General features: G+C 48.6%; 2 protein-coding genes across 3 annotated transcripts; both read right to left on the reverse strand.

Moving 5' to 3' along the window:
* Positions 1–1,552: 1,552 nt before the first annotated feature.
* LOC127382603 (gallinacin-5-like) lies at positions 1,553–12,531 on the reverse strand. Of its 2 annotated transcripts, XM_051614437.1 has the most exons (4): positions 12,470–12,531; positions 11,644–11,730; positions 1,911–2,037; positions 1,553–1,755 (listed from the first exon to the last, which is right to left on the reverse strand). In XM_051614437.1, the coding sequence occupies exons 2-4, from the start codon at positions 11,699–11,701 to the stop codon at positions 1,740–1,742; spliced, it is 201 nt and encodes a 66-aa protein (XP_051470397.1). In that variant the 5' UTR covers positions 11,702–11,730; positions 12,470–12,531; the 3' UTR covers positions 1,553–1,739. The 2 variants fall into 2 exon arrangements, with proteins under 2 accessions (XP_051470397.1, XP_051470396.1); XM_051614436.1 differs by lacking the exons at positions 1,553–1,755; positions 1,911–2,037 and adding an exon at positions 9,395–9,519.
* A 3,908-nt stretch (positions 12,532–16,439) lies between these two features.
* On the reverse strand, positions 16,440–16,862 carry DEFB1 (defensin beta 1). The gene is made up of 2 exons (XM_051615065.1): positions 16,793–16,862; positions 16,440–16,591 (listed from the first exon to the last, which is right to left on the reverse strand). The coding sequence occupies exons 1-2, from the start codon at positions 16,860–16,862 to the stop codon at positions 16,440–16,442; spliced, it is 222 nt and encodes a 73-aa protein (XP_051471025.1).
* Positions 16,863–19,490: the final 2,628 nt, after the last annotated feature.

A 19,490-nucleotide genomic window follows, 5' to 3' on the forward strand; every position in this document is an offset into this window, starting at 1 on the left:
TGACGTAACTTCAAGCCATTGCCTCTAATCTTATTGCTATTTAGTTAAGAGAGAAGAGGCCCACACCCACCTCCCTACAACCTCCTTTCAGGTAGTTCTGGAGAAAATTTGGGTCTCCCCTCAGCCTCCTCTTTTCCTAACTAAACAATCCCAATTCCCTCAGCCTCTCCATACATAGGACTTGTTCTCCAGCTCCTTCACCAGTTTAGTTGCCCTTCATTAAACTCACTCCAGCACCTCAATGTCCTTCGTGTAGTGAGGGGCCCAAAACTGAATCCAGGATTCCAGGTGTGGCCTCACCAGTGCTGAGCACAGGTGCATGATCACCTCCCTTCTCTTGCTGGTCACATTATTCCTTATACAAGCCAGGATCCTGTTAGTCTTCTTGGCCACCTGGGCACACTGCTGGCTCATATTCAGCAGGGTGTCAACCAACATGACCAGGTCCTTTTCTGCCAGACAGCTCTCTAGCCACTGTTCCCCAAAGGCTTATGTCCAGGACCAGGCTGTGGCCAGCACGGACTTTGCTGATTAAGATGTGGGGAGAGGTTCCAGCCCACACTGCAGGGAGGCCATGGCTGGGGTCAACTCCTTCCCAGGGGAGCTGCTCCAAGCTGGGGTTCTTGTGCTGGACCTAACCAGAGCTGCAGCTTGGCCCTGCTAACCCAGACCTGGACAGCTGACATCCTAGCCTGGCCTTGGCCCATCCCCATGGAGGCACCCGATGCCCCAGGTTGTGGCTGCTCCCAGCCCCCCTGGCCTGCTCCTGGGACTGGGCCAGTTGGATGACCCGATGGTGACTGCCCCATGGCAATGCAAGGGACACCCCCATGGCCCCCCTGAGCTGAGCATTACTGATCTGTCCCAAAGCTTGCCCACAATCCTGATCCACAGCCCGGCCCATGATCCTAACTGACCCCCCCAACCCCAGGTCTTGAACCCCCTTACCACAGCACTGAACCACAACTCCTCAATCCCAAGCTCCTGAGTGATCCCCTGGAACAGACATCAGTCCCTGTTTCCTCAGAGAAAGCAGGAGATGTTTCCTCAGGGAAGCAGATTGACCTCCCCCAGCCCCCTCCAGCTACCTCTGGGCTCCACAACACCCCCTTGGTGCCACACACCCAGACCCCACATCTGGAGATGGATCCATGGCCACCAGAGTGGCATGTCCTTGTGCCACAGCTGCATGAGGACTCTGGGCTTGGCATGGGACCCAGCAGACAACCAGCAGGCACCTACTGAAGGTAGGGGGTTCATAGCAGCTCCCCCCATCCCTGACGCTGGATGTGAGGTGCAGGGATGCCCATGTTGAGAGAGAAAGTGGGGTCCCTATAGGTCCCCACACACACTGGAGGGGATGCTGCTGTGGCTTGGGGACAACTTGGAGAGAGAGTAGGAGAAGTGGGGTGTGGATGTGTTTGTGGGTCTGTGCCCATGGGAAATACACCCCAGCCTCTCTGCCCTTCCCTTCACACAGAGGAGAGCTGCATGCCTGCACATTCGCTCCCTGAAGACACAGACACACACAAGCTCAGCGGTGGGAACGCAAACCACAACTTATATTTGGGACTCTGGGCTAAGGGATTCCCGTGGGACCACGGTCTGGGTGCCCAGGGCTGGCGTTGCTCCCGGCGGTGCTGGTTCCCTCCGCGCAGCTTCACCCTGACGGCGCTGCGAGGTGCAGGGCTGGTCTCAGAGGGATGCTCAGACATCAGCGTCGGGGAGTCAGGAGCCCATCAGGAATACCATCGGCTGCAGGAGGAAAGGTCTGGAAGTGGCTGTCCCACCAGGTGGCAGCAGTGAAGGCTTGGGGATGTCCCCATGCCCTCAGGCTGCGTGTTCTCCCCTCTTTCTCCAACAGCCTCACCTCTAACCCCAACAGGCAGCAACCTTGGCCCTGGACCTACCTCCGGCAGCAGAAGTCGTGCTTAGAGCAAATCCCAATGCGGGTGATCCCCGGGGGGCACGACCTGCGAGAGCAGAAGCCCCCACGGCGCTCGCAGTCCTCGGGCGATCCTCGAGCAAGGGACACTCCTGCAGAGCACAGGAAGAGGAGACATCTGGCATGGCCCTGCTGGGATGCTGAGCGTAGGCCCTGGTCCCTCTGTGGCCAGCACTAGCCCGCCCTTGGCTGTCCCCTGTGACAGAAGCTCAGGAAGGTATCTGCAGCAGAAATCAAGGTGATGGCTATGGCACTTGGATGGGAGACACTCAGTACTCAGCAGATTCCAGGAGAGGCTCTCCAACACACCTGCTCTCTCCCTCCTGCAATGAGGGAGGACACAGAGGGTGGAAGCAGGATCTGCCTTCCTCTCTCCTCCTCCTCTCCAGCAGGACTCCTGTGCCCAGTGCTGCTGACGTGGAAAGACAGGGGCCAGGAGATAAGGAAAAGGCAGCAAATCCTTACTCATGGACCATGAGAGCTTTGTTACCCAGATCTGGTCCCAGCTGCAGAACCTGCAGCAGGAACCTTTTCTGAAAGGTTTAGGGTGTGAGGGACCCCAGGGAGGTGCCACAGCAACCAGGAGAAGTAACACTGGACTTATCCTCTCAGCTGGCAAATCCTCCCTAGAAAGTATTCGCAAATCCTCCGTGTTCCCACACACATTTCTTACCTGCCACTTCCTGGAGTATCAGGAGGAGGAGAGCACAGAGGAGAGGCAGGATCCGCATGGCTGGGAGTCGTCAGCAGGGTCACAGAACTGGGGAGAAGAGAAAGGAGATGAACAGGAGGGTCTCTGCACCTGCACCAGAACAGGACTGAGGAGAGGAGACAGCCCGTCCGGGAGGAGAAGTGGCCAGCCACCAGGGAGAGGATGTGCCCAGCACCCTGGGGGTAGAAGCCTCCTGCAACCTCTTGGCTCCTGGTGCCAGCAGCAGCTGTTCAGTCCAAGCCAGCTGGTCTCTCCACGTGGCAAAAGTGTCTCTTGGAATGGCTGACACTTTAAAACACAACCCAAAAGCTCCTTACCTCGCTTCTCCCCCCACCAGAGAAAAAGAACCACTTGCCTCTTCTGACACCTCTGAGAAGGATTCCCAGGCCTCCAGCCTGGAGTCTTGAGTCATCCCACCTTGCGTAAGGGCTGTGTGCTGCTGTGGTTTGCTGGACACCTCTTGGCACACACTGCATCCCTGTTCGTTAGACCTTGGCAAGTGATCTGCTTTTGCAAGACAAAGGAGCTCTGTCCTCCTCCAGGCCAGTGAAGCATGCTCTCTGTGCTTCACTTGAAAATAACTGGGAAGGCGCCACATGGGATGACATCTCCGTCCAGCTGGCAGCCCCATGAATGACAGGCTTTCAGTTGTGACCTTGTTAAGAGTTTGTTGTGTGAAGAGGTTGCTGTGTGTAACCCTTTACGGGTTCTCAATGTAGGGATGGTGTCATCTTCTGATACTTTTCAGCCTTGTTGCAGGTTCATCAAGCATATATTTATATATATGTGTATATATATAAAACACATACTCATACATATTTGCTGAGTGGTTACATGAATATGCCTTTTATCCCAGCACCTCTTCACATTTCATTGCTCTTTCCTGCCTCAGTTTCTCTCCCTAGTGGGGGAAAAAGCACAAAGTACTCGCAGGTCTGACTCTGAGGGGATCTCTTGACATTCAGCACTTCTCTGCCATGGTGGTCAGGAGCTCAGGGCAGCTTCTCGTTTTCTCCACCACCCTAAACCTGAGCTAGTGCATGTGTTGAAAACCAACAGCACAGAGAGGTAGTTAATTGGCACCTTACTCTGTAAAGAGCCTGACTGCCAGGTGCAGCTACTCCCAGCCCACCCCTTCCTGCAGCTCAGGTGCCACAACAGCCCAGCAGACATAAAAAATATTTGGACAAAGGTCTTTTCCCTTCTTGTGGCTGTAGCTGTAGGATTAGGATGCCACCAGGGCGATTGACAGTCCTTGCCTGGCAGGAGGGTGCTATTCTGCACAACCAGGTTTTGGGTAGTCTCTTCCAATGTTTGGAATAGGACTCATGATCCTCCCCACTACCAGGGGCTGGGGATTTCAGCAGTGGAAGTTGGCATATGGGTTGTTCCTTCTCCCAGAAACATCCTTTCTGATGTTTCAGAAAGGTCCTTGTCAAGACTGCAAAAATGGTGGAAGAGAGCTGCTGCAGGTTTGGAAGAAGCAGAGGAGCCAGGGACCCAGCAGGTTAGTTCAGGACTTTGCCAGGAGACTCCACTTCTATTGCACTCTAGTGAGACCCCCCATGCAGTGCTGGGTCCAGTTCAGGGTCCTCAACACAAGAATGACATGGAGCTGTTGGAGTCAGTCCAGAGGAAGGCCACAAAGATGATCAGAGGGCTGGAGCAGCTCTGCTATGGGGACAGGCTGAGAGAGTTGGAGCTGTTCAGCCTGGAGAAGACAAGACTCTGGGGAGAACTTAGAGCACCTTCCAGGACCTGAAGGGGCTACAGGAAAGATGGGGAGGGACTTTTAACAAGGGCACAGGGTGATAGGATGAGGAGGAACGGTTTCAAACTGAAAGAGGGAAGGTTTGGATGAGATCTTAGGAAGAAATTCTTTCCTGTAAGGGTGGTGAGACACTGGAACAGGCTGCCTAGAGCAGCTCTGGCTGTCCCCTCCCTGGAAGTGTCCAAGGCCAGGTTGGATGGGGCTTGGACCAAATTGGTCTAGTGGGAGGAGTCCCTGCCCATGGCAGGGGGGTTGGAACTAGACAATCTTTAAGGTCCCTTCCCACTCAACCCATTCTATGATTCTATCATTCTATGTCCTCTTGCAGGGACTCATCTGTGACACGAGACTGTGGTGGCTACAGGAGGAGGCCACCGGCCTTTGCACTTCCAAAGCACCATCCTGCTCAGCAGAGAGGCTTGCCGAGGCCTGCTGCTGTGTGCGAGGGGACTGAGGTGACACAGCTGAAACAAGAGAACTTGTCAACACATACCAGAGGCAGGACTCTGCTGGCCACGTGTGGATTTTTGCAGTGATGAAGGAGTGGGGCTCAGATCTTCACCTTCTGGTCCACAGCAGACAGAGCACAAGTTTTCATATCTCCAAAAAATACTTTGGTTGGAAAACACCTTTAAGTTCATCAAATCCTACCATTAACCCAGCACTGCCAAGTCGACCACTAAAGCATATCCTTCAGCATCACATGGTCACAGCTTTTGAAGCCCTCCAGGGATGGTGACTGGACCCCTGCCCTGGGCAGCCTGTGCCAGGTCCTGACAGCCCTTTAAGTGCAGAAATTTCTCCGAATATCCAACATAAAACTCCCCTGGCACAACCTGGGGACATTTCCTCTTGTTCTACTGTTTGTCCCTTGGGAGAAGAGGCCAACACCCACCTCACCTTTCAGGTAGTTGTAGAGAGTGATAAGGGCTCCTCTCAGCCTCCTTTTCTCCAGGCTATAACAACATTATCCTCATGGTGATGTCCAAAACTGGCTTGGCAAATCCTTCTTAAAACACTCCTGCTTTTCTGTCATGGTCCATACAGGGAACTTAGCATGACCAGCTTTGACACAGATATCTGTATCATTATTATCTAACATTAAGTACAGATGAAACCACCCCAGATGACAGCAGCTTCTCTGTATAGACTTCCCATCTATTTGCCAGTCCCTGCTGAAAGAAGAAAACTGCTAATTGCAATTCTAAGGAGATGTTATTCCTGTCTACTGTGACTGTAAGAAGGACACTGAAAGCTGGTTACCTCCCATGATATTTTGGACTCATGCAAACTAACACTAAACCAGCCTGTTCCTGAGGCCAATCATTGCAGCCTTACCCCTGGGTAGTTGCATCCAAACTGTTTATGGGGACTGGTCCTGCCCTTTTACACACCCAAGCCCTCCCTGAACACCTGTGTGTGCTCACCCTGAGGTAAGACTGAGCTCGCAACTTCCTGTCCTGCTCCACACTCATCATCTTCATGTTGGATGTCAATCCCCACTCAGCAGCTGCAACTGTGCAAAAATACTTCAGAAAAGAGAGAGATGGACAAGGCCATTAGCACTGCTGTGCCTCTAGGGAGGTGCTGGGAGAGTCTGTCTTCTCCAGCAAGGCTTCATGTGCAAAGAGGGCTGCTGGGGCACTGGGGTAGGCAGATCTCTTCTTCACACCTTTGCGTCATGGAACAATATGTCCCCTCTCAGACATGAGGAAAGAAAGAGGGGCTGTGCTACAAAGTGACAGGGTTATCACTGGGGGATGTAGAAGAGCAGCATTTCTACCTCCTGGGAAAAGCTGTGAGATGAATTTAAACCCACCCAGAGTATTGGGGAGGTGGAATTGGGGTAAGAAGCAGGGAGGAGATGTGCAGCATGGATCCAAAGGAGTGAGGTTTCAGCCTGTGTTTCACTCTAAGCTGGCTCTTGAAGCCATTCCCCAGCAATAAATGCAAGGACAGCTATTTTTGGCAGTGAGTTAAAAGCATGTTGATGCAGTATTCTGCATGATGCTGGCTACAGACACTGGACCATCGCCAGAGCTGACTTTTAAAATTTTAATCTTATTATTATTATTTGTTATTTTGATGAGATGGGCAGAACACTCTCTACAAAGTCCTCCCTCCTTGAGCAAAACATCTTGTGCCATTCCTGTTTGTGAAAGTGACACTCACCTACCATGGATTGCGCAAAACTTCTTAGGACATAAACTGTAAATTGCTGGTTTGGTTCCACTTGGCAACTTCCTCAGGTCTCCATCCAGGGGAATTCCTGCGAGGTGACCGTTGGCCCAGTTTCCTGCCTTCACAAGGCTGTGGTTTCAAGGCTGACAGAGTCATTTGCAGAAGCATCTGCTCTGAAGGGAGCCCAGGTGCTTTGCCACAAATGGCAAGCTCAGGGCTTCAAGTCAGTCCTTTGCATGTAGGCACTTGGGTTGATTGTTTCCTTTAAAAGTCCAGTGCAAGGTTCTGCACATGGGTCAGGACAACCCCTGGTATCAATACAGGCTGAGGGATGAAGGAGTGGGGAGCAGCCCTGAGGAACAGGACTTGGGGCTACTGGTGGATGAAAAACTCGACATGAGCCAGCAATGTGTACTGGCAGCACAGAAACCCACTGTGTCCCGGGCTGCACCAAAAGCAACATGACCAGCAAGTTGAGGGGGGGATTTTCCCCCTCTAATCCTCTCTCGTGTGCCTCCTCTGCAGTGCTGGGTCCAGTTCTGGGGCTCTCAGCACAGGAAAAACATGGAGCTGTAGGAGCAGGTCCAGACGACAGCAACAACAATCATCAGAGGGCTGGAGCACCTCTCCTATGAAGACAGGCTGAGAGAGTTGGGGGTGTTCAGTCTGGAGAAGAGAAGGCTCCAGGGAGAACTTAGAGCAGCTTTTCAATACTTAGAGGGAACTATAAGAAAGGTGGGAACAGACTGTTTAGCAGGGCCTTGGGCGACAGGACAAGGAGTGATGGTTTTAAACTAAAAGAAGGGAGATTTATACTAGATACAAGGCAGAAATTTTTTACAGTGAAGGTGGTGGGACCCTGTCACAGGCTGCCTAGAGAGGTGGTAGATGCTCCATCCCTTGGAATGTTCCAGGTCAGGTTGAACCAGTCTCTGAGGAACCTGACCTTGTGGAAAGTGTCCCTGCTCATTGTAAGGGCGTATTGGACTAGATGGCCTTTAAAGGCCCCTTCCAACCCAAACCATTCTGTGATTCCATGATTAGTGCTCCTACCCTTGCAGAGTATCCACGAGTGCTGCCCTTCACAGGGGCTATGGGAGAGCTGAGGTCAGTCCTCCCGTGTTTCAGAGATATATTTATTCCCCTTTCCCTCAGAGATGTGTCCTAGGACCAGCCAGCCCAGCCTGGCCATGTTTGCTACTAAGCTCCCTCTGCTTGTGGAAAAGGGTGGCTACATGCAAATGGTGTTTCAGAAAGGTCCTTGGCCTTTCCTAAGTAACCCCCAAGGTTATTCTGGCACGGTGCTGGTTGGCCTGGGCTCAGCCCCTGGCAATAGCCAGGCAGGACTCAGAAGACAGCAAGAACACAAGATGGTTGTGAACAGGCTGAGGCTGTCCTACTTTGGGGGCTGAGTTTGGCCATATGTGCCTGAAGGAGGCCTACGAGAAAGCTGAGGAGGGTCTCTTTACAAGGTCATGTAGCGATAGGATAAGGGGTAGTGGTTTGAAACTGGAAGAGGGGAGATTTAGTTTAGACATTAGGAAGAAATTATTTAGTGTGAGGGTGGTGAGACAGTGGCCCAGGTTGCCCAGAGCAGCTGTGGCTGCCCCATCCCTGGAATTGTTGAAGGGCAGGTTGGATGGGGCTTGGAGCAGCCTGGTTTAGTGGGAGGTGTCCCTGGTGATGGCAGGAGGATTGGAACTAGATGATCTTTAAGGTCACTTCCAACCCAAACAGTTCTGTGATTGTATGAGCTCTGCCATGCCAGCTAGTCTCAGGGCAGACTATTTACTAGCCACAGCTACCAAGCACTGGTCCAAAGAATGATTTACCTGCACAAGGATGCTCCTGACCATGTAAGAGCAGCTGCAGATACCAGAGTTCACTGAGGATTCTGCACCTTCTGAGCTTCCTGTTAGGATTCAGTAAAGGATAAGGGAAACTTCTTGCAGGAGGCATGACTGAAGCAGAAGGGGTATTGGCCTTTCATATTTGTTGTCTAATGCAGTGTTGTAGGTTTAACTCCCATCTCCTGATCTGCCACTGCAGATGATGTGAATTTTACAGATTTACTCCAAATTGATATAAAATAAAATAACCAAGGGTAAAACTGGGCTTCAGATTTTAAAATGGGGTCACCTGCCTTCTTTTGTTCTACTTGGTGTGTTCTTCTCAGTTTCTATAATGAAACAGGTGCTGTTTCCAGGTCTGAAAGATCTGGACCAGGTGGTGGGAATCCAAAGTTTTCTGAGCAGAGGTGCTCTGAAGCACCACACAGAAGAAGACTTTCATGCTGTCTATGGAAATGGTGACTGACGCCAGCTTTGGTCATGACAGAGGACTCCTAACAGGCATGGATGGAGAACATGCAGCAATTATTTGATAAGCAACCCAAGAGGGGAAAATACTTTGGGAATCTAAGTGCTCATGGTAGATTTAACCTGATTTCAGAACTCTTCCTCAAATTTCTAAAGGCAAATAACACTTCTAGAGAAATGAATTACAGCACTACACACAGCAGCCTCATAACCTCCCCAGATCTTGCATTTATTGAAAGAAGAATGACAAATCCTTCCTGAGTGGTGCAATGGTTCCCTGAATCCAACGATGTGAGAACCAATCATCTGCAGATGCCTGGAGGTGCTCTGCAATTAGCCACACTACAACCTATGCAAAAGAAAGAATATTTCAGGGTTTTCAGGATGACATTAATGGGAGAAATCTTGCTACACAGGACTTAACTAACAATGTGAAAAGTTATCTTTGCTCTGGTTAAGTCCTAAACTTACCATTTACAGCAAGAATGTCCCGAACAACACACCCCCAGATAAATGTTGCCACGAGGGCATATCCCAGGGATGCAGAAAGTCCCACGATATCCACATTGCATGACAGGAGGTCTTGAGAAGACTGTATCACCAAAAGAAAACAGAAAAAAGAAAAGAAAAAAAAAAAGCAGGAAACAGTTGTTTCTGTCAATTTTTGCATCTTGCTAATTCCTGTGCACTGACACCACACCACCCCATGATAGTCCTAACACAATCCTCCTCTGAGGAAGACTATGGCAGAACAATCAAGCAAATGCTCTCATCCCTTCTTCAGATGTAAGAACTGTGTCTCCAAGCTCAAGACTTCCTTAGGAGCTCAGCTTTCAGGGGTTTCAGGGATTTTTCTATCAGAGAGCTGATAGAAAACAGTAAGTGGACACATAGCAGCTCTTCGAGTCTTGTAGGTCACAGTTAAGGAGAGATGCACCAGCCCAGCCTGAAGGCTGCCACTTCTAGGGGCAGAGAGATTAGGATTTCTGTGCATCTGGATTTCCATAGATTTGGCCTATTTCCCTCCCTATAACTTTCACCCTGTCTCAAAACAGGTCCTGGTGTCTAGCATTCCATATAGGTGTCCCCCATACATGGACAAACTCAACAGTGCAAGCAGAACAAACACTTCCATGTTATCAAACACAGCAGCCTCTGGCTCTAAGGCCAAGTAGCTTGATGTTGCTCCAATCTACATGGCTAAATTTTCTTCCTCATTAAAACAGGATATCCACACTTAGATTGCCTTTTGGGAATGGCCACCAGCCTGTGCTGTTCCCAGAACAGGTTTTATCTGTGAAAGAGCTTGTTGGCAGGGGTCAAAATTACCCCAGGGAGCAGACTACCAATTAGGCAGCATGTTACCTGGCCTTGTTTGATTGATTAAAAGAGATGTAGCCTGGCAGGCTGATGTGTTCTGGATACACCTGATTGACTATCCATGAACCAATTGATTCCAGTTTCACAGTTCATCCATGCAACCACACTAAGTCCAGCATACCCAGAAAGTGGAGAGCTTGTTTCGGCAAACAGACCATGAATATTTCCCCCAGACAGTAGATCCAGGGCACCCCTGGTGTGTTAGGTTCACAACACATGAGTTTGTGGTGTGTGCACACATAGCTGTGCCCAGAAAATCCCAGGCAACTATAAAGGAGTGTTAGGAAGGCTGAATAAAACATTCCTCCCAAGCAATCTGTCTGTGGGTCATTGCAACTGTGGTTGTGAGCAGCTTCAGGTCTCAGAAACACTTAATTCCAGACAAATTTCTTGGTTTACCATACTCAGAAGATAGGTCCTACTGAAAACAGCCCAAATGTCCACCATCTGTATCTGCATGTTAAATAAGGACATGAAAAAACCATGCTGGGTCAGACTAAAGGAACCCTTTGCCCAGTGTCCTTTCTGTGACAACAGCCATAAGTAGAGGCCCAGGTAAGAATAAGATCAGGCAAGTATATATGACACTTACACGTGGCCCTGGTCTTCTGCAAGTCCCATCCTTACTCTCCACTTTCCGTTTTATCTCCACAGAGATCAACCTCCACTGGTATTTGTGGGTGCACACGGTGGCCTGTACTGCAATTGTGCCATTTTCAGGGGTAGTGCTTAAACACAGTCCCTTTTCTGGACAATAAGGTGGGTTTTGGGTTCCTGACCCACCTTGCATTCCCCCAGAGGCACAGCCTAACACCACCACTTAGGGCTGCATCACAGATTTCTCCTCTGAGCAGAAGCTACCAGTGAGCATTTCAGTCTTAACTCATGATCTTCTGCCTCCCCACCCCAAGTACAAGTTCCTGAAGCAAAGGATATTTAGAGGGCACAGGACCAGATTCCTTTTTTCCTGTGTGTCTAAAGAATATTTGATTATAAGTGGTTTGCTGTAGGGTGAGCCAGAGACAAAGCGTTTAAAGTACAAGAGTCTGCAAGCTTCAAAGGGGTGGATGCTTGTGCTGCATGGTAATTTTGGGGTTGCCCCTAGTGCTTTCAACTCAGAGTGGATGTTCAGAGGAGTAGCAAAGACACTGAATTACTGATTGAAGTGTTTGCCTGCTGATTCCACTGATCATCTGTAATCCACCGACAAGTTCTGATCATAGGTGTGAAGTTTCTTTGCAAGAAGAAACTTGGCCACTTCCTGAAGGGGACAGGAGACCCTTATAAGCTACGGTATCTCCTTCTATATAGCTCCTCATCTACATTTACACCTTACCTGCAGCTCCGTGAAGTATCACCAGGAGGAGAGCAAAGAGAAAGGAAAGGATTCTCATGGCAGAAGGTGGACTGGGAAGTCCTGTCACTACAGAGAAATGACACCAAGACATTAGTAAGAGGGTCGTCCCTCCACAACCATAGTGGGCTGAGAAGTGCCATACAGAAACATTCATCAAGACCAAGTGTTATCTAGATGAGATATTACCCATTTTCTTTATAATAATGTCTATTGTCCTAAGGGTTCCTGGAGCATACACAGGATTGTGGCACAGGATGCAACTTCTGTTTAGAAAAATAAAGCTTTGAATCCCCTTTTGATTACTGCATTAATTAACCAGGTATTTATCCTAGAGTGGTTGATAACCTGCAATACATTGCAACAAATTTGATTTGCCTTATGGAAGTTAAAACTGTTAATTCAGAGAGAAAAATAAGACAATTTTTTTGCTATTTATACAAACAAAATCCACTGTGCATTCTCAAGTTCTTCTAATATATAAATAGCAGAAAAACTTTCTTCACAGTTAAGTTAAAATCCAGCTTCTCCCTGTTCTTTCTTAGAGGCTGTTGCTGTTGCTTTTCCTTGACCTCAAGAAATACATGATTTCCAGGATAAACTTCTGAGTGTTTGTGTTTCCTCTCAGCTCTACTCCTACAGCCAACAAAACCTCTTCTCCCTTATTCATATTTGAGATCTCTAGAACTGACTCCTAATAGACTGGATGAAATGCAGCTACACAGGAAAGATATAAAGTCTCCAGCCTGTTTAAGAAGGACAGAACTTTTTAAGAGAGGCTGAAAAATGAGAAGATTTTGGTTGTTACCAGGTAAGAGGAGGTTCTAGGTTGGAAAAGTCCTTGGATCAGTGTCAATCACCCAGATGAACTATGATGCAGGAGCAGAGCTTGGCTTTATGCTGTTTCTGGAGGGTGGTGAAGGATGCTTGCTCTTCACAGCCTTCTGGTGGCCAGTCAGACAATCAGACAATGGGGAGCATTTGGGGAGGTCCAATGAAGCCTCTCCTTTATTGTCCTTCTATGAGGAACAGAGGTATTGCTTTCAAAATATTGCAGCATAGTTTGGGGAAATGTGCTGAACTCCATGGAAACCAGCTTGGGCCACCTCCATTTGTGCAACATGTTGGGCCACAGCAGCTCACTCAGGGTTTCTGTGCCATATCTCCTGTGCTTGCTGACTGAAACTTGGTGGTAGCTACTCTCCAGCATGACCAAACCAGCTACACAGGCTGCCATGCTCCTGGTTGGTCATTCTGTACAGCTCATTTGGAAGCTGATGCTGTGTGATGGGACACCTGAGAGAAATTATATCCCTGGTGGGATTTACTCAGTAGATGTCCACTCAGATGTCCTCAGAGGAGTTATCTTGCAAAGGCATGCCCTGCGTTCATGATTCTGGTGTCTGTGGCATGGAAGAAAATTCTAAATCTGAAGGTACCTTGAAGCTGCTCAGTTCAGGTAGGCTTCATGGTTAGCATGGGCAGTGCCAGCTACTGTTATTCAATTTAACTGCTCTTGGAGCACAGAAGCATTTGCAATGTGCTGGTCCTATCTTTGCTAGGGAGCTAACCTCCACCAGGTTGATCTCCATGCCAAAGGGCAGACTCTAGCCATGTCCATACTATTGGCTCCATCATGGATAGGCTTCACCTAAATTTGAACTAGATTTGTTCAGGGGCTGGAATTGGATGGTCCCTTCCAACCCAAACCATTCTATAAATTGCCTGCTGGGAATGGTCCCTGGTGTCTGCCCACTTTTAGGCTGCATCTGGAAATTGCTGGGAGAGTGCAAGAGCCAAACTTGAGCCAGGGGCAGCTCTATGGCTGAATTACAGAAAGGTCCTGGGCCTAAGTTGGCTTTTGCTCTTGTAACTGGAAAAGATAAGGAAAAAGTACATTTTTGATACAGTGTTATCCAGTTACTTGAGAGATCTCCAGTGATTTCTAGCTCTAGGATTTAATCTTCTCTTCTGCAGCAATGCACTTCAGGTTTTGATGAGTTTAGTCATGTGTATCTGAGTGTTATTAGTGAGCTAGTCAGTTATTTCACTTACCAAATAAATTCCAGCAGGAATTTCTCCTTAAGTGCCCACAGCTCTCTAGTGGGGAATCACTGTCTTCAGCTGTTTGCAGAGATTTTGAATTATTTCCTTACGAATGTGAAAATTGCGTCAACCATCAAAAGAAAAATACTCACCAGCTGGAATTAAGTTAAAAAGAACTGCATTATCTGGGAATTGAGTTATTCTTTGAAAATTCAGAAACAGGATGCATAGTCTATCAGGATTATTACATAATTTCTCCTGTTTGAAGGAAAGATTTGGAGACTTCTCTGTATTTTAGTTAAGAACATGAAAAAATCTACACTAGGGAATGGCAGGAAAAAATGAGAAAGTAAAACAGAAATCTAATAGCTAGGAGTAAAAAAAAAAAATAATAAAGGAAAAGGTGGTTTGGTTTCTTTAGCACCTGCACCAAAAATTTTTCAGAACTAATTATCTGCACTGTATCTAAGACATTTTAAGCTCCATCTATTTACAGAAATCATTACTAGAACCATCCCAACAATGTGATGTGTTAAATCTTCTTTTTCATTTTCCCTCATGCTGGTTTTCCAGGGACCTTCCTCTTTGGTTTGAGCCTTGGGCAGCTTGAATGAGAAACAGATGCTGGGTGAAGTTATTTTTTCCCCAAATTGAGTCTGTTTCTCTCAGCACCTTAATCGGTGAAGAACCCTCCTTGTCCTTTGTCTCATCTCAGGAGCTCTGTCCTCCTCATCCCAGAGTGTGTGTGGGGGGATTGAGTGAGCAGCCATGGGGCTGTTCCTTTGTTGTTGTGTTGGGCCCAAACCACGACCTTCAGGTTGGAAGGAGCCTTTAAAGGTCGCCTAGTCCACCCCTCCTGCCATTAGCAGGGACACCTTCAACTAGATCAGGTTGCTCAGAACCCCATCCAACATGACCTCAAATGGTCCTTCTCACAATATCAGAAATTGGTGCAATGATTTCAACAACTTATTCTGATTTACACCTCTCAGCCTAGTGAGGAGCAGAATACAGCCTTAAACTGTAGAAGACATTGCTCTGGTCACATCTGTTATTTTAGCTTGAATGCATTTGCTCCTCATCTCTCTGCAAATGCAGAGGTTGTTTAAGGCCTTTTCTAAGACGTTGAGAAATATTTGCAGCGAGGGTGTGTAGCAAAACACAGGGTGGAACAGGTGCAAACAGGTGGCTCAACATGTGAGGGCCAGCTGGGTCCATGTGATAGCATCTGTATACAAGCCAAGACTCCCTTTGCCTTTGCTACCTCCTCTCCTATCTATGGGGACAATTCTAATCTGGGCATGTAGATGTGCAGGTGGTTTTGATGCTTCTCATTGTTCCTGTCCACTGGATGGACAAAGCCTGGGCTGTCCAGCTCCCCAGTCTTGGGCTTCACTGAGCCTCAGATTGTGAACAACCTCCTTCAAACAATGAAGGCATCTCCAGCCCAGGATAGTCCTGACTCTTACATTACCCACCTTTCCCATGAAGTGAATCTTCCTGAGTTCTGTGAAGAACAGATTGCTCCTTGCCTACTCCAAGATAGCCATGACACAGCTATTCAGATTTCTGGGATATGGGGCCAGCAATCGTGCTCTACACCAAAGGATTGATTGTCCCCAGTTGTTGGTCACAATTCAGAATGATTTTGCATGCTATTTTATTAATGATGCCTCCATTTATTTTCAAAGGGGTTAAAAAATTTAGGACACCAGAGCACAGCTTCCAAGGTCTTTCTCCTCCTCCTGGCTGTGGGTGATCAGGAGGCAGTGACCTTGCTGGCACTTCCTCATTCTGCATCCCAGTTTCTTCATCAATGCAACGTGAGTAGCAATTCCTGCAACCTCTGCAGAGCATTTGATCTCCTGATTGCAATAATTATGCAATCACTGAGGAGCCTCACTTATTATTCCTGAAAGCCAGCTCCGTCACACTGTCACTGGAACTTTTTGGCATACCACCAAATAGCTGCTTTTCACTGTTATTATTTCTTATTCCTGAACCATGGAATGGTCAGGAGGATGAAGGCAGAGAGACAAATCACAGGCAGGGAGAAGGTGGGAGAGACGTGGGAAGAGAAAGCACTGGTGTCCCTGCCCCACACTCTTTTGGCATGTGGTGAATGGAAAGGGCAGTGAAGAAGTCCAAGAACTGGAGGAAGGTCCCAGAGGGCTGTACTGTCAGATCTGAGCCTTGCCCCTCCATGGGCTCCGCCACAGTGAAGTAGAAGGGCCAGAACAAGGAGCCCCTTCCCAGCTAAACTTCTTCAGCGGATGGAAAGCAGCCTTGTACTCTCCCCTTGGGAGACCAGGGTGGCAACCAAGGCCATCAAGGCTCCATGGGTGGCTACAACAGGAGACCATACGGGATGGGTGATGTTTGCTGTGGTATCTCAGCATCCCATAGGGACACATCATGGTCTCCCCCAGCACTAAGAGAAAATCTGCCTGATTCCCACCACAAAGCACCCTTGGCAGGGAGAAGGGAGGAGCTACCCCATTTCAGGCTACCAGTTCAACTCTGCCTTGGTGGCAGTGAGGTGACTGGGTCCAGTATATAAGGAGGTGCCACACAGTGATCTCCCAACTGTGGATACACAGGTGAAGAGCAGACACATGGCCACATGCAAAAGTAACTTCCACCAGCTCCAAGGAAAGGCAGCACCAACATCAGCACATACCCATGTAAAGGACAGAACTCTGTTGCTGCTGGCACTGATGGTGCCAACGCTATCAGTGTCCACCACGGGCTGCAGATGGTGACCAGAAGGGCATGCAGCATTTTGCCAGCCCGTTGTAGCAGGTACTGGTGGCTCTCTGAAACATGGGACAAAGCAGGAACGAACACTGGCCCTTGGACTTCCGACACATCGCAGTGTCTGACACTGTAAATCAGAAAAAGAGCTGGTAAGTATCTTCCTTTGGATACTCACACATGAAGAAAGCCTGTCCCCATGTTTGCAACAGCTTGACCTGCAGATAGCACAAGTGGTACCTCAGGGAGATCATCAGCCTGCTGTGGAGTTTTGCTGCCATGTCTGAAGGCATTCAGGAGTCCTGCAAACTGGGGTTGTATTTACACTTACCTGCAGCAGCCTGGGACACCACCAGGAGAAGAACGAGCAGGAAGAATATCTTCATTGCTTTGGTTGTCATGGTGGAGCTCCACCACAAAGCTGCTGAGACCAAGAGGCACTGCAAGAGAAAGGAATTCACCTGTATTTATAAGGCTTTGAGGAATGCAATCTGCAGGGATTTAGCAATCATGTTTGGATCCAAATAATATATTTAAAGGATGCACATTGTGACCTCTAATTACAACCTCTTGTGTAGATAGATACCACAACATGTCCCCACCCCTGAAGGAATTATTATTCACTTATGACAATCACCTACTGTTCCCATGTCTGATCCATCTCCTCCACCAGCAATGACCACATGCACAAAGCCCAGTTCACTTCGAGGTGTGTGCACTCAAATCCTGATCAAATGCATCTTTGCATTTTGCAGTGCTTAATTACCCTTTCGGTGAAGAAATTTTTCTGTTATCTAATCTGAGCCTCCCCTGGTGCAACTTGAGCCCCTTTCCTCCAGGGGAGGTCTAGATTAGCTATCAGAAAAAAAAATTTCTTCACTGAAGGGGTCATTAAACACTGGAACAGGCTGCCCAGGGAGGTGGTTGAATCTCCAACCCCAGAGGTGTTTAAGAGATGTATAGATGTGGTGCTAGGGAACATGGTTTAAGCATTGGACTTGGTGGAGTTAGATTAATGCTTGGTAGTGTTAGGTTATGGTTGGACTCGATGATCTGAAAGGTCTTTTCCAACCAGAATGATTCTGTTATTCTGTGATTTGCCTCCAGAAATCCAGATTCTGTACAGAAAGGAATATTTGTTCCCATTTTAGACTCCCCAAAAAAGATTGAGACTGAATCCAGAATCAGCTCCACCACTTGAAGGCTGGAGAAACAACCTTGCATGGAGGAGCTGGAGGACCTTAATTTGGTAAGCTTGCTAAATAAAATACAGATAGGTGACTTCAGCATCCTCTAGATGTAGCTTTGACAGAGACCTGAGGGGTTTTTTAGCAAGAGAGGCTCCTGGGTGCTGAAAGCCAGCAGAGAAAAATGCAGCCAAAGCAGTGGCTGGGTGGCTGCCAGAGCAACTGGGAGCTGGCAGTGAAATTGGCTAGCTCTGGGAATATATCTTCTGGAAGGCTTTCTGGCTTTCTCCTTCTCTGCTTGAAATTGTTTCAGGGTGGTAATGGCAAGTCTCGTGTGGCATGGGAACTTATTCCTGGCTTGGAACAAAGCTTTTGAGCAGGAGGAAGGACAAATTTTGTCATCAGTCACCTTGAAACTGAGAAAAGACAGTTGAGGTGCCTCAGGGTGGCTCCTTGCTGGGAATGATGAAGATGCAGGGGAGGGGGATGAAATTATAAGGATCACACATCTTGTCTGGGTGACAAGAAAGGCCATGCCACACTGCCCCACCATGAACCCTTGCCAGTTCTTCACTGCTGGATTTGCCAGCAAAGACAGCTCCTCAACAGCCCACCCTCAGCTTTGGAAGAGGCTTTGGTGCCCGTCAGAAATTGTGATTTGCATGCAGAAAGTTGGGTTTTCTAGGAATGGGTCATTTGGCAGCAGTGGTATTTGTTGCACTATAAATTGTGGAGGACAAAGCCAGAGACAAATAAGCCTGAGCTTTGCTTGGCTCCAGAGCTCAGTTTACTTTATTAAAATGCTTGGCTAGAGCTGGGCCCAACATCTCAATGCTGGTAGTTAATGAAACACTTTGCTGAATATGGACACGGCTGCCGGGCGAGGGGAGAAGCAGGTTCTCTCCCTTCCACCCACGACTTTTTTAACCCACTGACCACCAAATCCAAACACTGGAGCTGAGGCTGCAAAGATGCCAAGTTTGGTAAAAAAAAAGTGCTGGAGGCCCTGGCGATGCTCCCTCAACGTGGAACAATCAGGCAATGACACCCCGGAGAGTTTCTCTCCCCAGCCAGCAGCACATCCATGGCCCTGAGCTCATGCAGGATGTTTAGTTCCTTGCTCGTGTGCAAATATCACAGAAAGTTTTACAGAGCATGGCTGGGACAGGCATCTTGTCCCAGGGACCTATGGTGAACCCTGGAAACGGAGCTTTCATACTGCAAGAAGTCCCTGCTCAGCAGAATGGGTGAGAAATGTTGCTCCAGTTTAGCAGCAGAATCCAAGATTTGTTCCCAGGGTTGCAAAGAAACTTGCTAGAATTAAAAAAAACCAAAACAACAGTAAATGTGTGGAAGCCCCACAACACACACACGTCCCGACAGCCCAGCTGGTGTCCAGAGCTTGGGGAGCTTCCTGCCTGACTTTGCAAAAGCAATGACAAAACCTTCAGTGACATTTGGACCTGGTTAAAAACCCCTTCATGGACAAGAAGCAACTTGCTGAGGATTTGCTTTCTAAAAAGCCCGTGCTTCGCTGGGGGTGGGGTCTGCAGGGCTGGAGACTGAGGATAAAAGCAGGTAGGACACGTCTCTGCACAGCGAAGGGCACCTACAGCCCCCAAGGGCTGGGATGACATCTCCCCAAGATTTCGTCTTGGGTGGGGGGTTAAAAACAAGCGAATTAACTTACGGCTCCGGGAACACCATGTCCCGGCTGCCACCTAGTGCTCATCCCTGCGGCAGACACACATCCCTTGGGCATCGCAGCAGGCGACATCGGGATGTGCCAGGAACCCAGGGACGTTGGGACAGAACGCAGGGACACCAGCCGGGAGCATGGGG

Source organism: Apus apus, chromosome 3, assembly GCF_020740795.1.
Source record: "Apus apus isolate bApuApu2 chromosome 3, bApuApu2.pri.cur, whole genome shotgun sequence".
Taxonomy (NCBI): Eukaryota; Metazoa; Chordata; class Aves; order Apodiformes; family Apodidae; genus Apus; species Apus apus.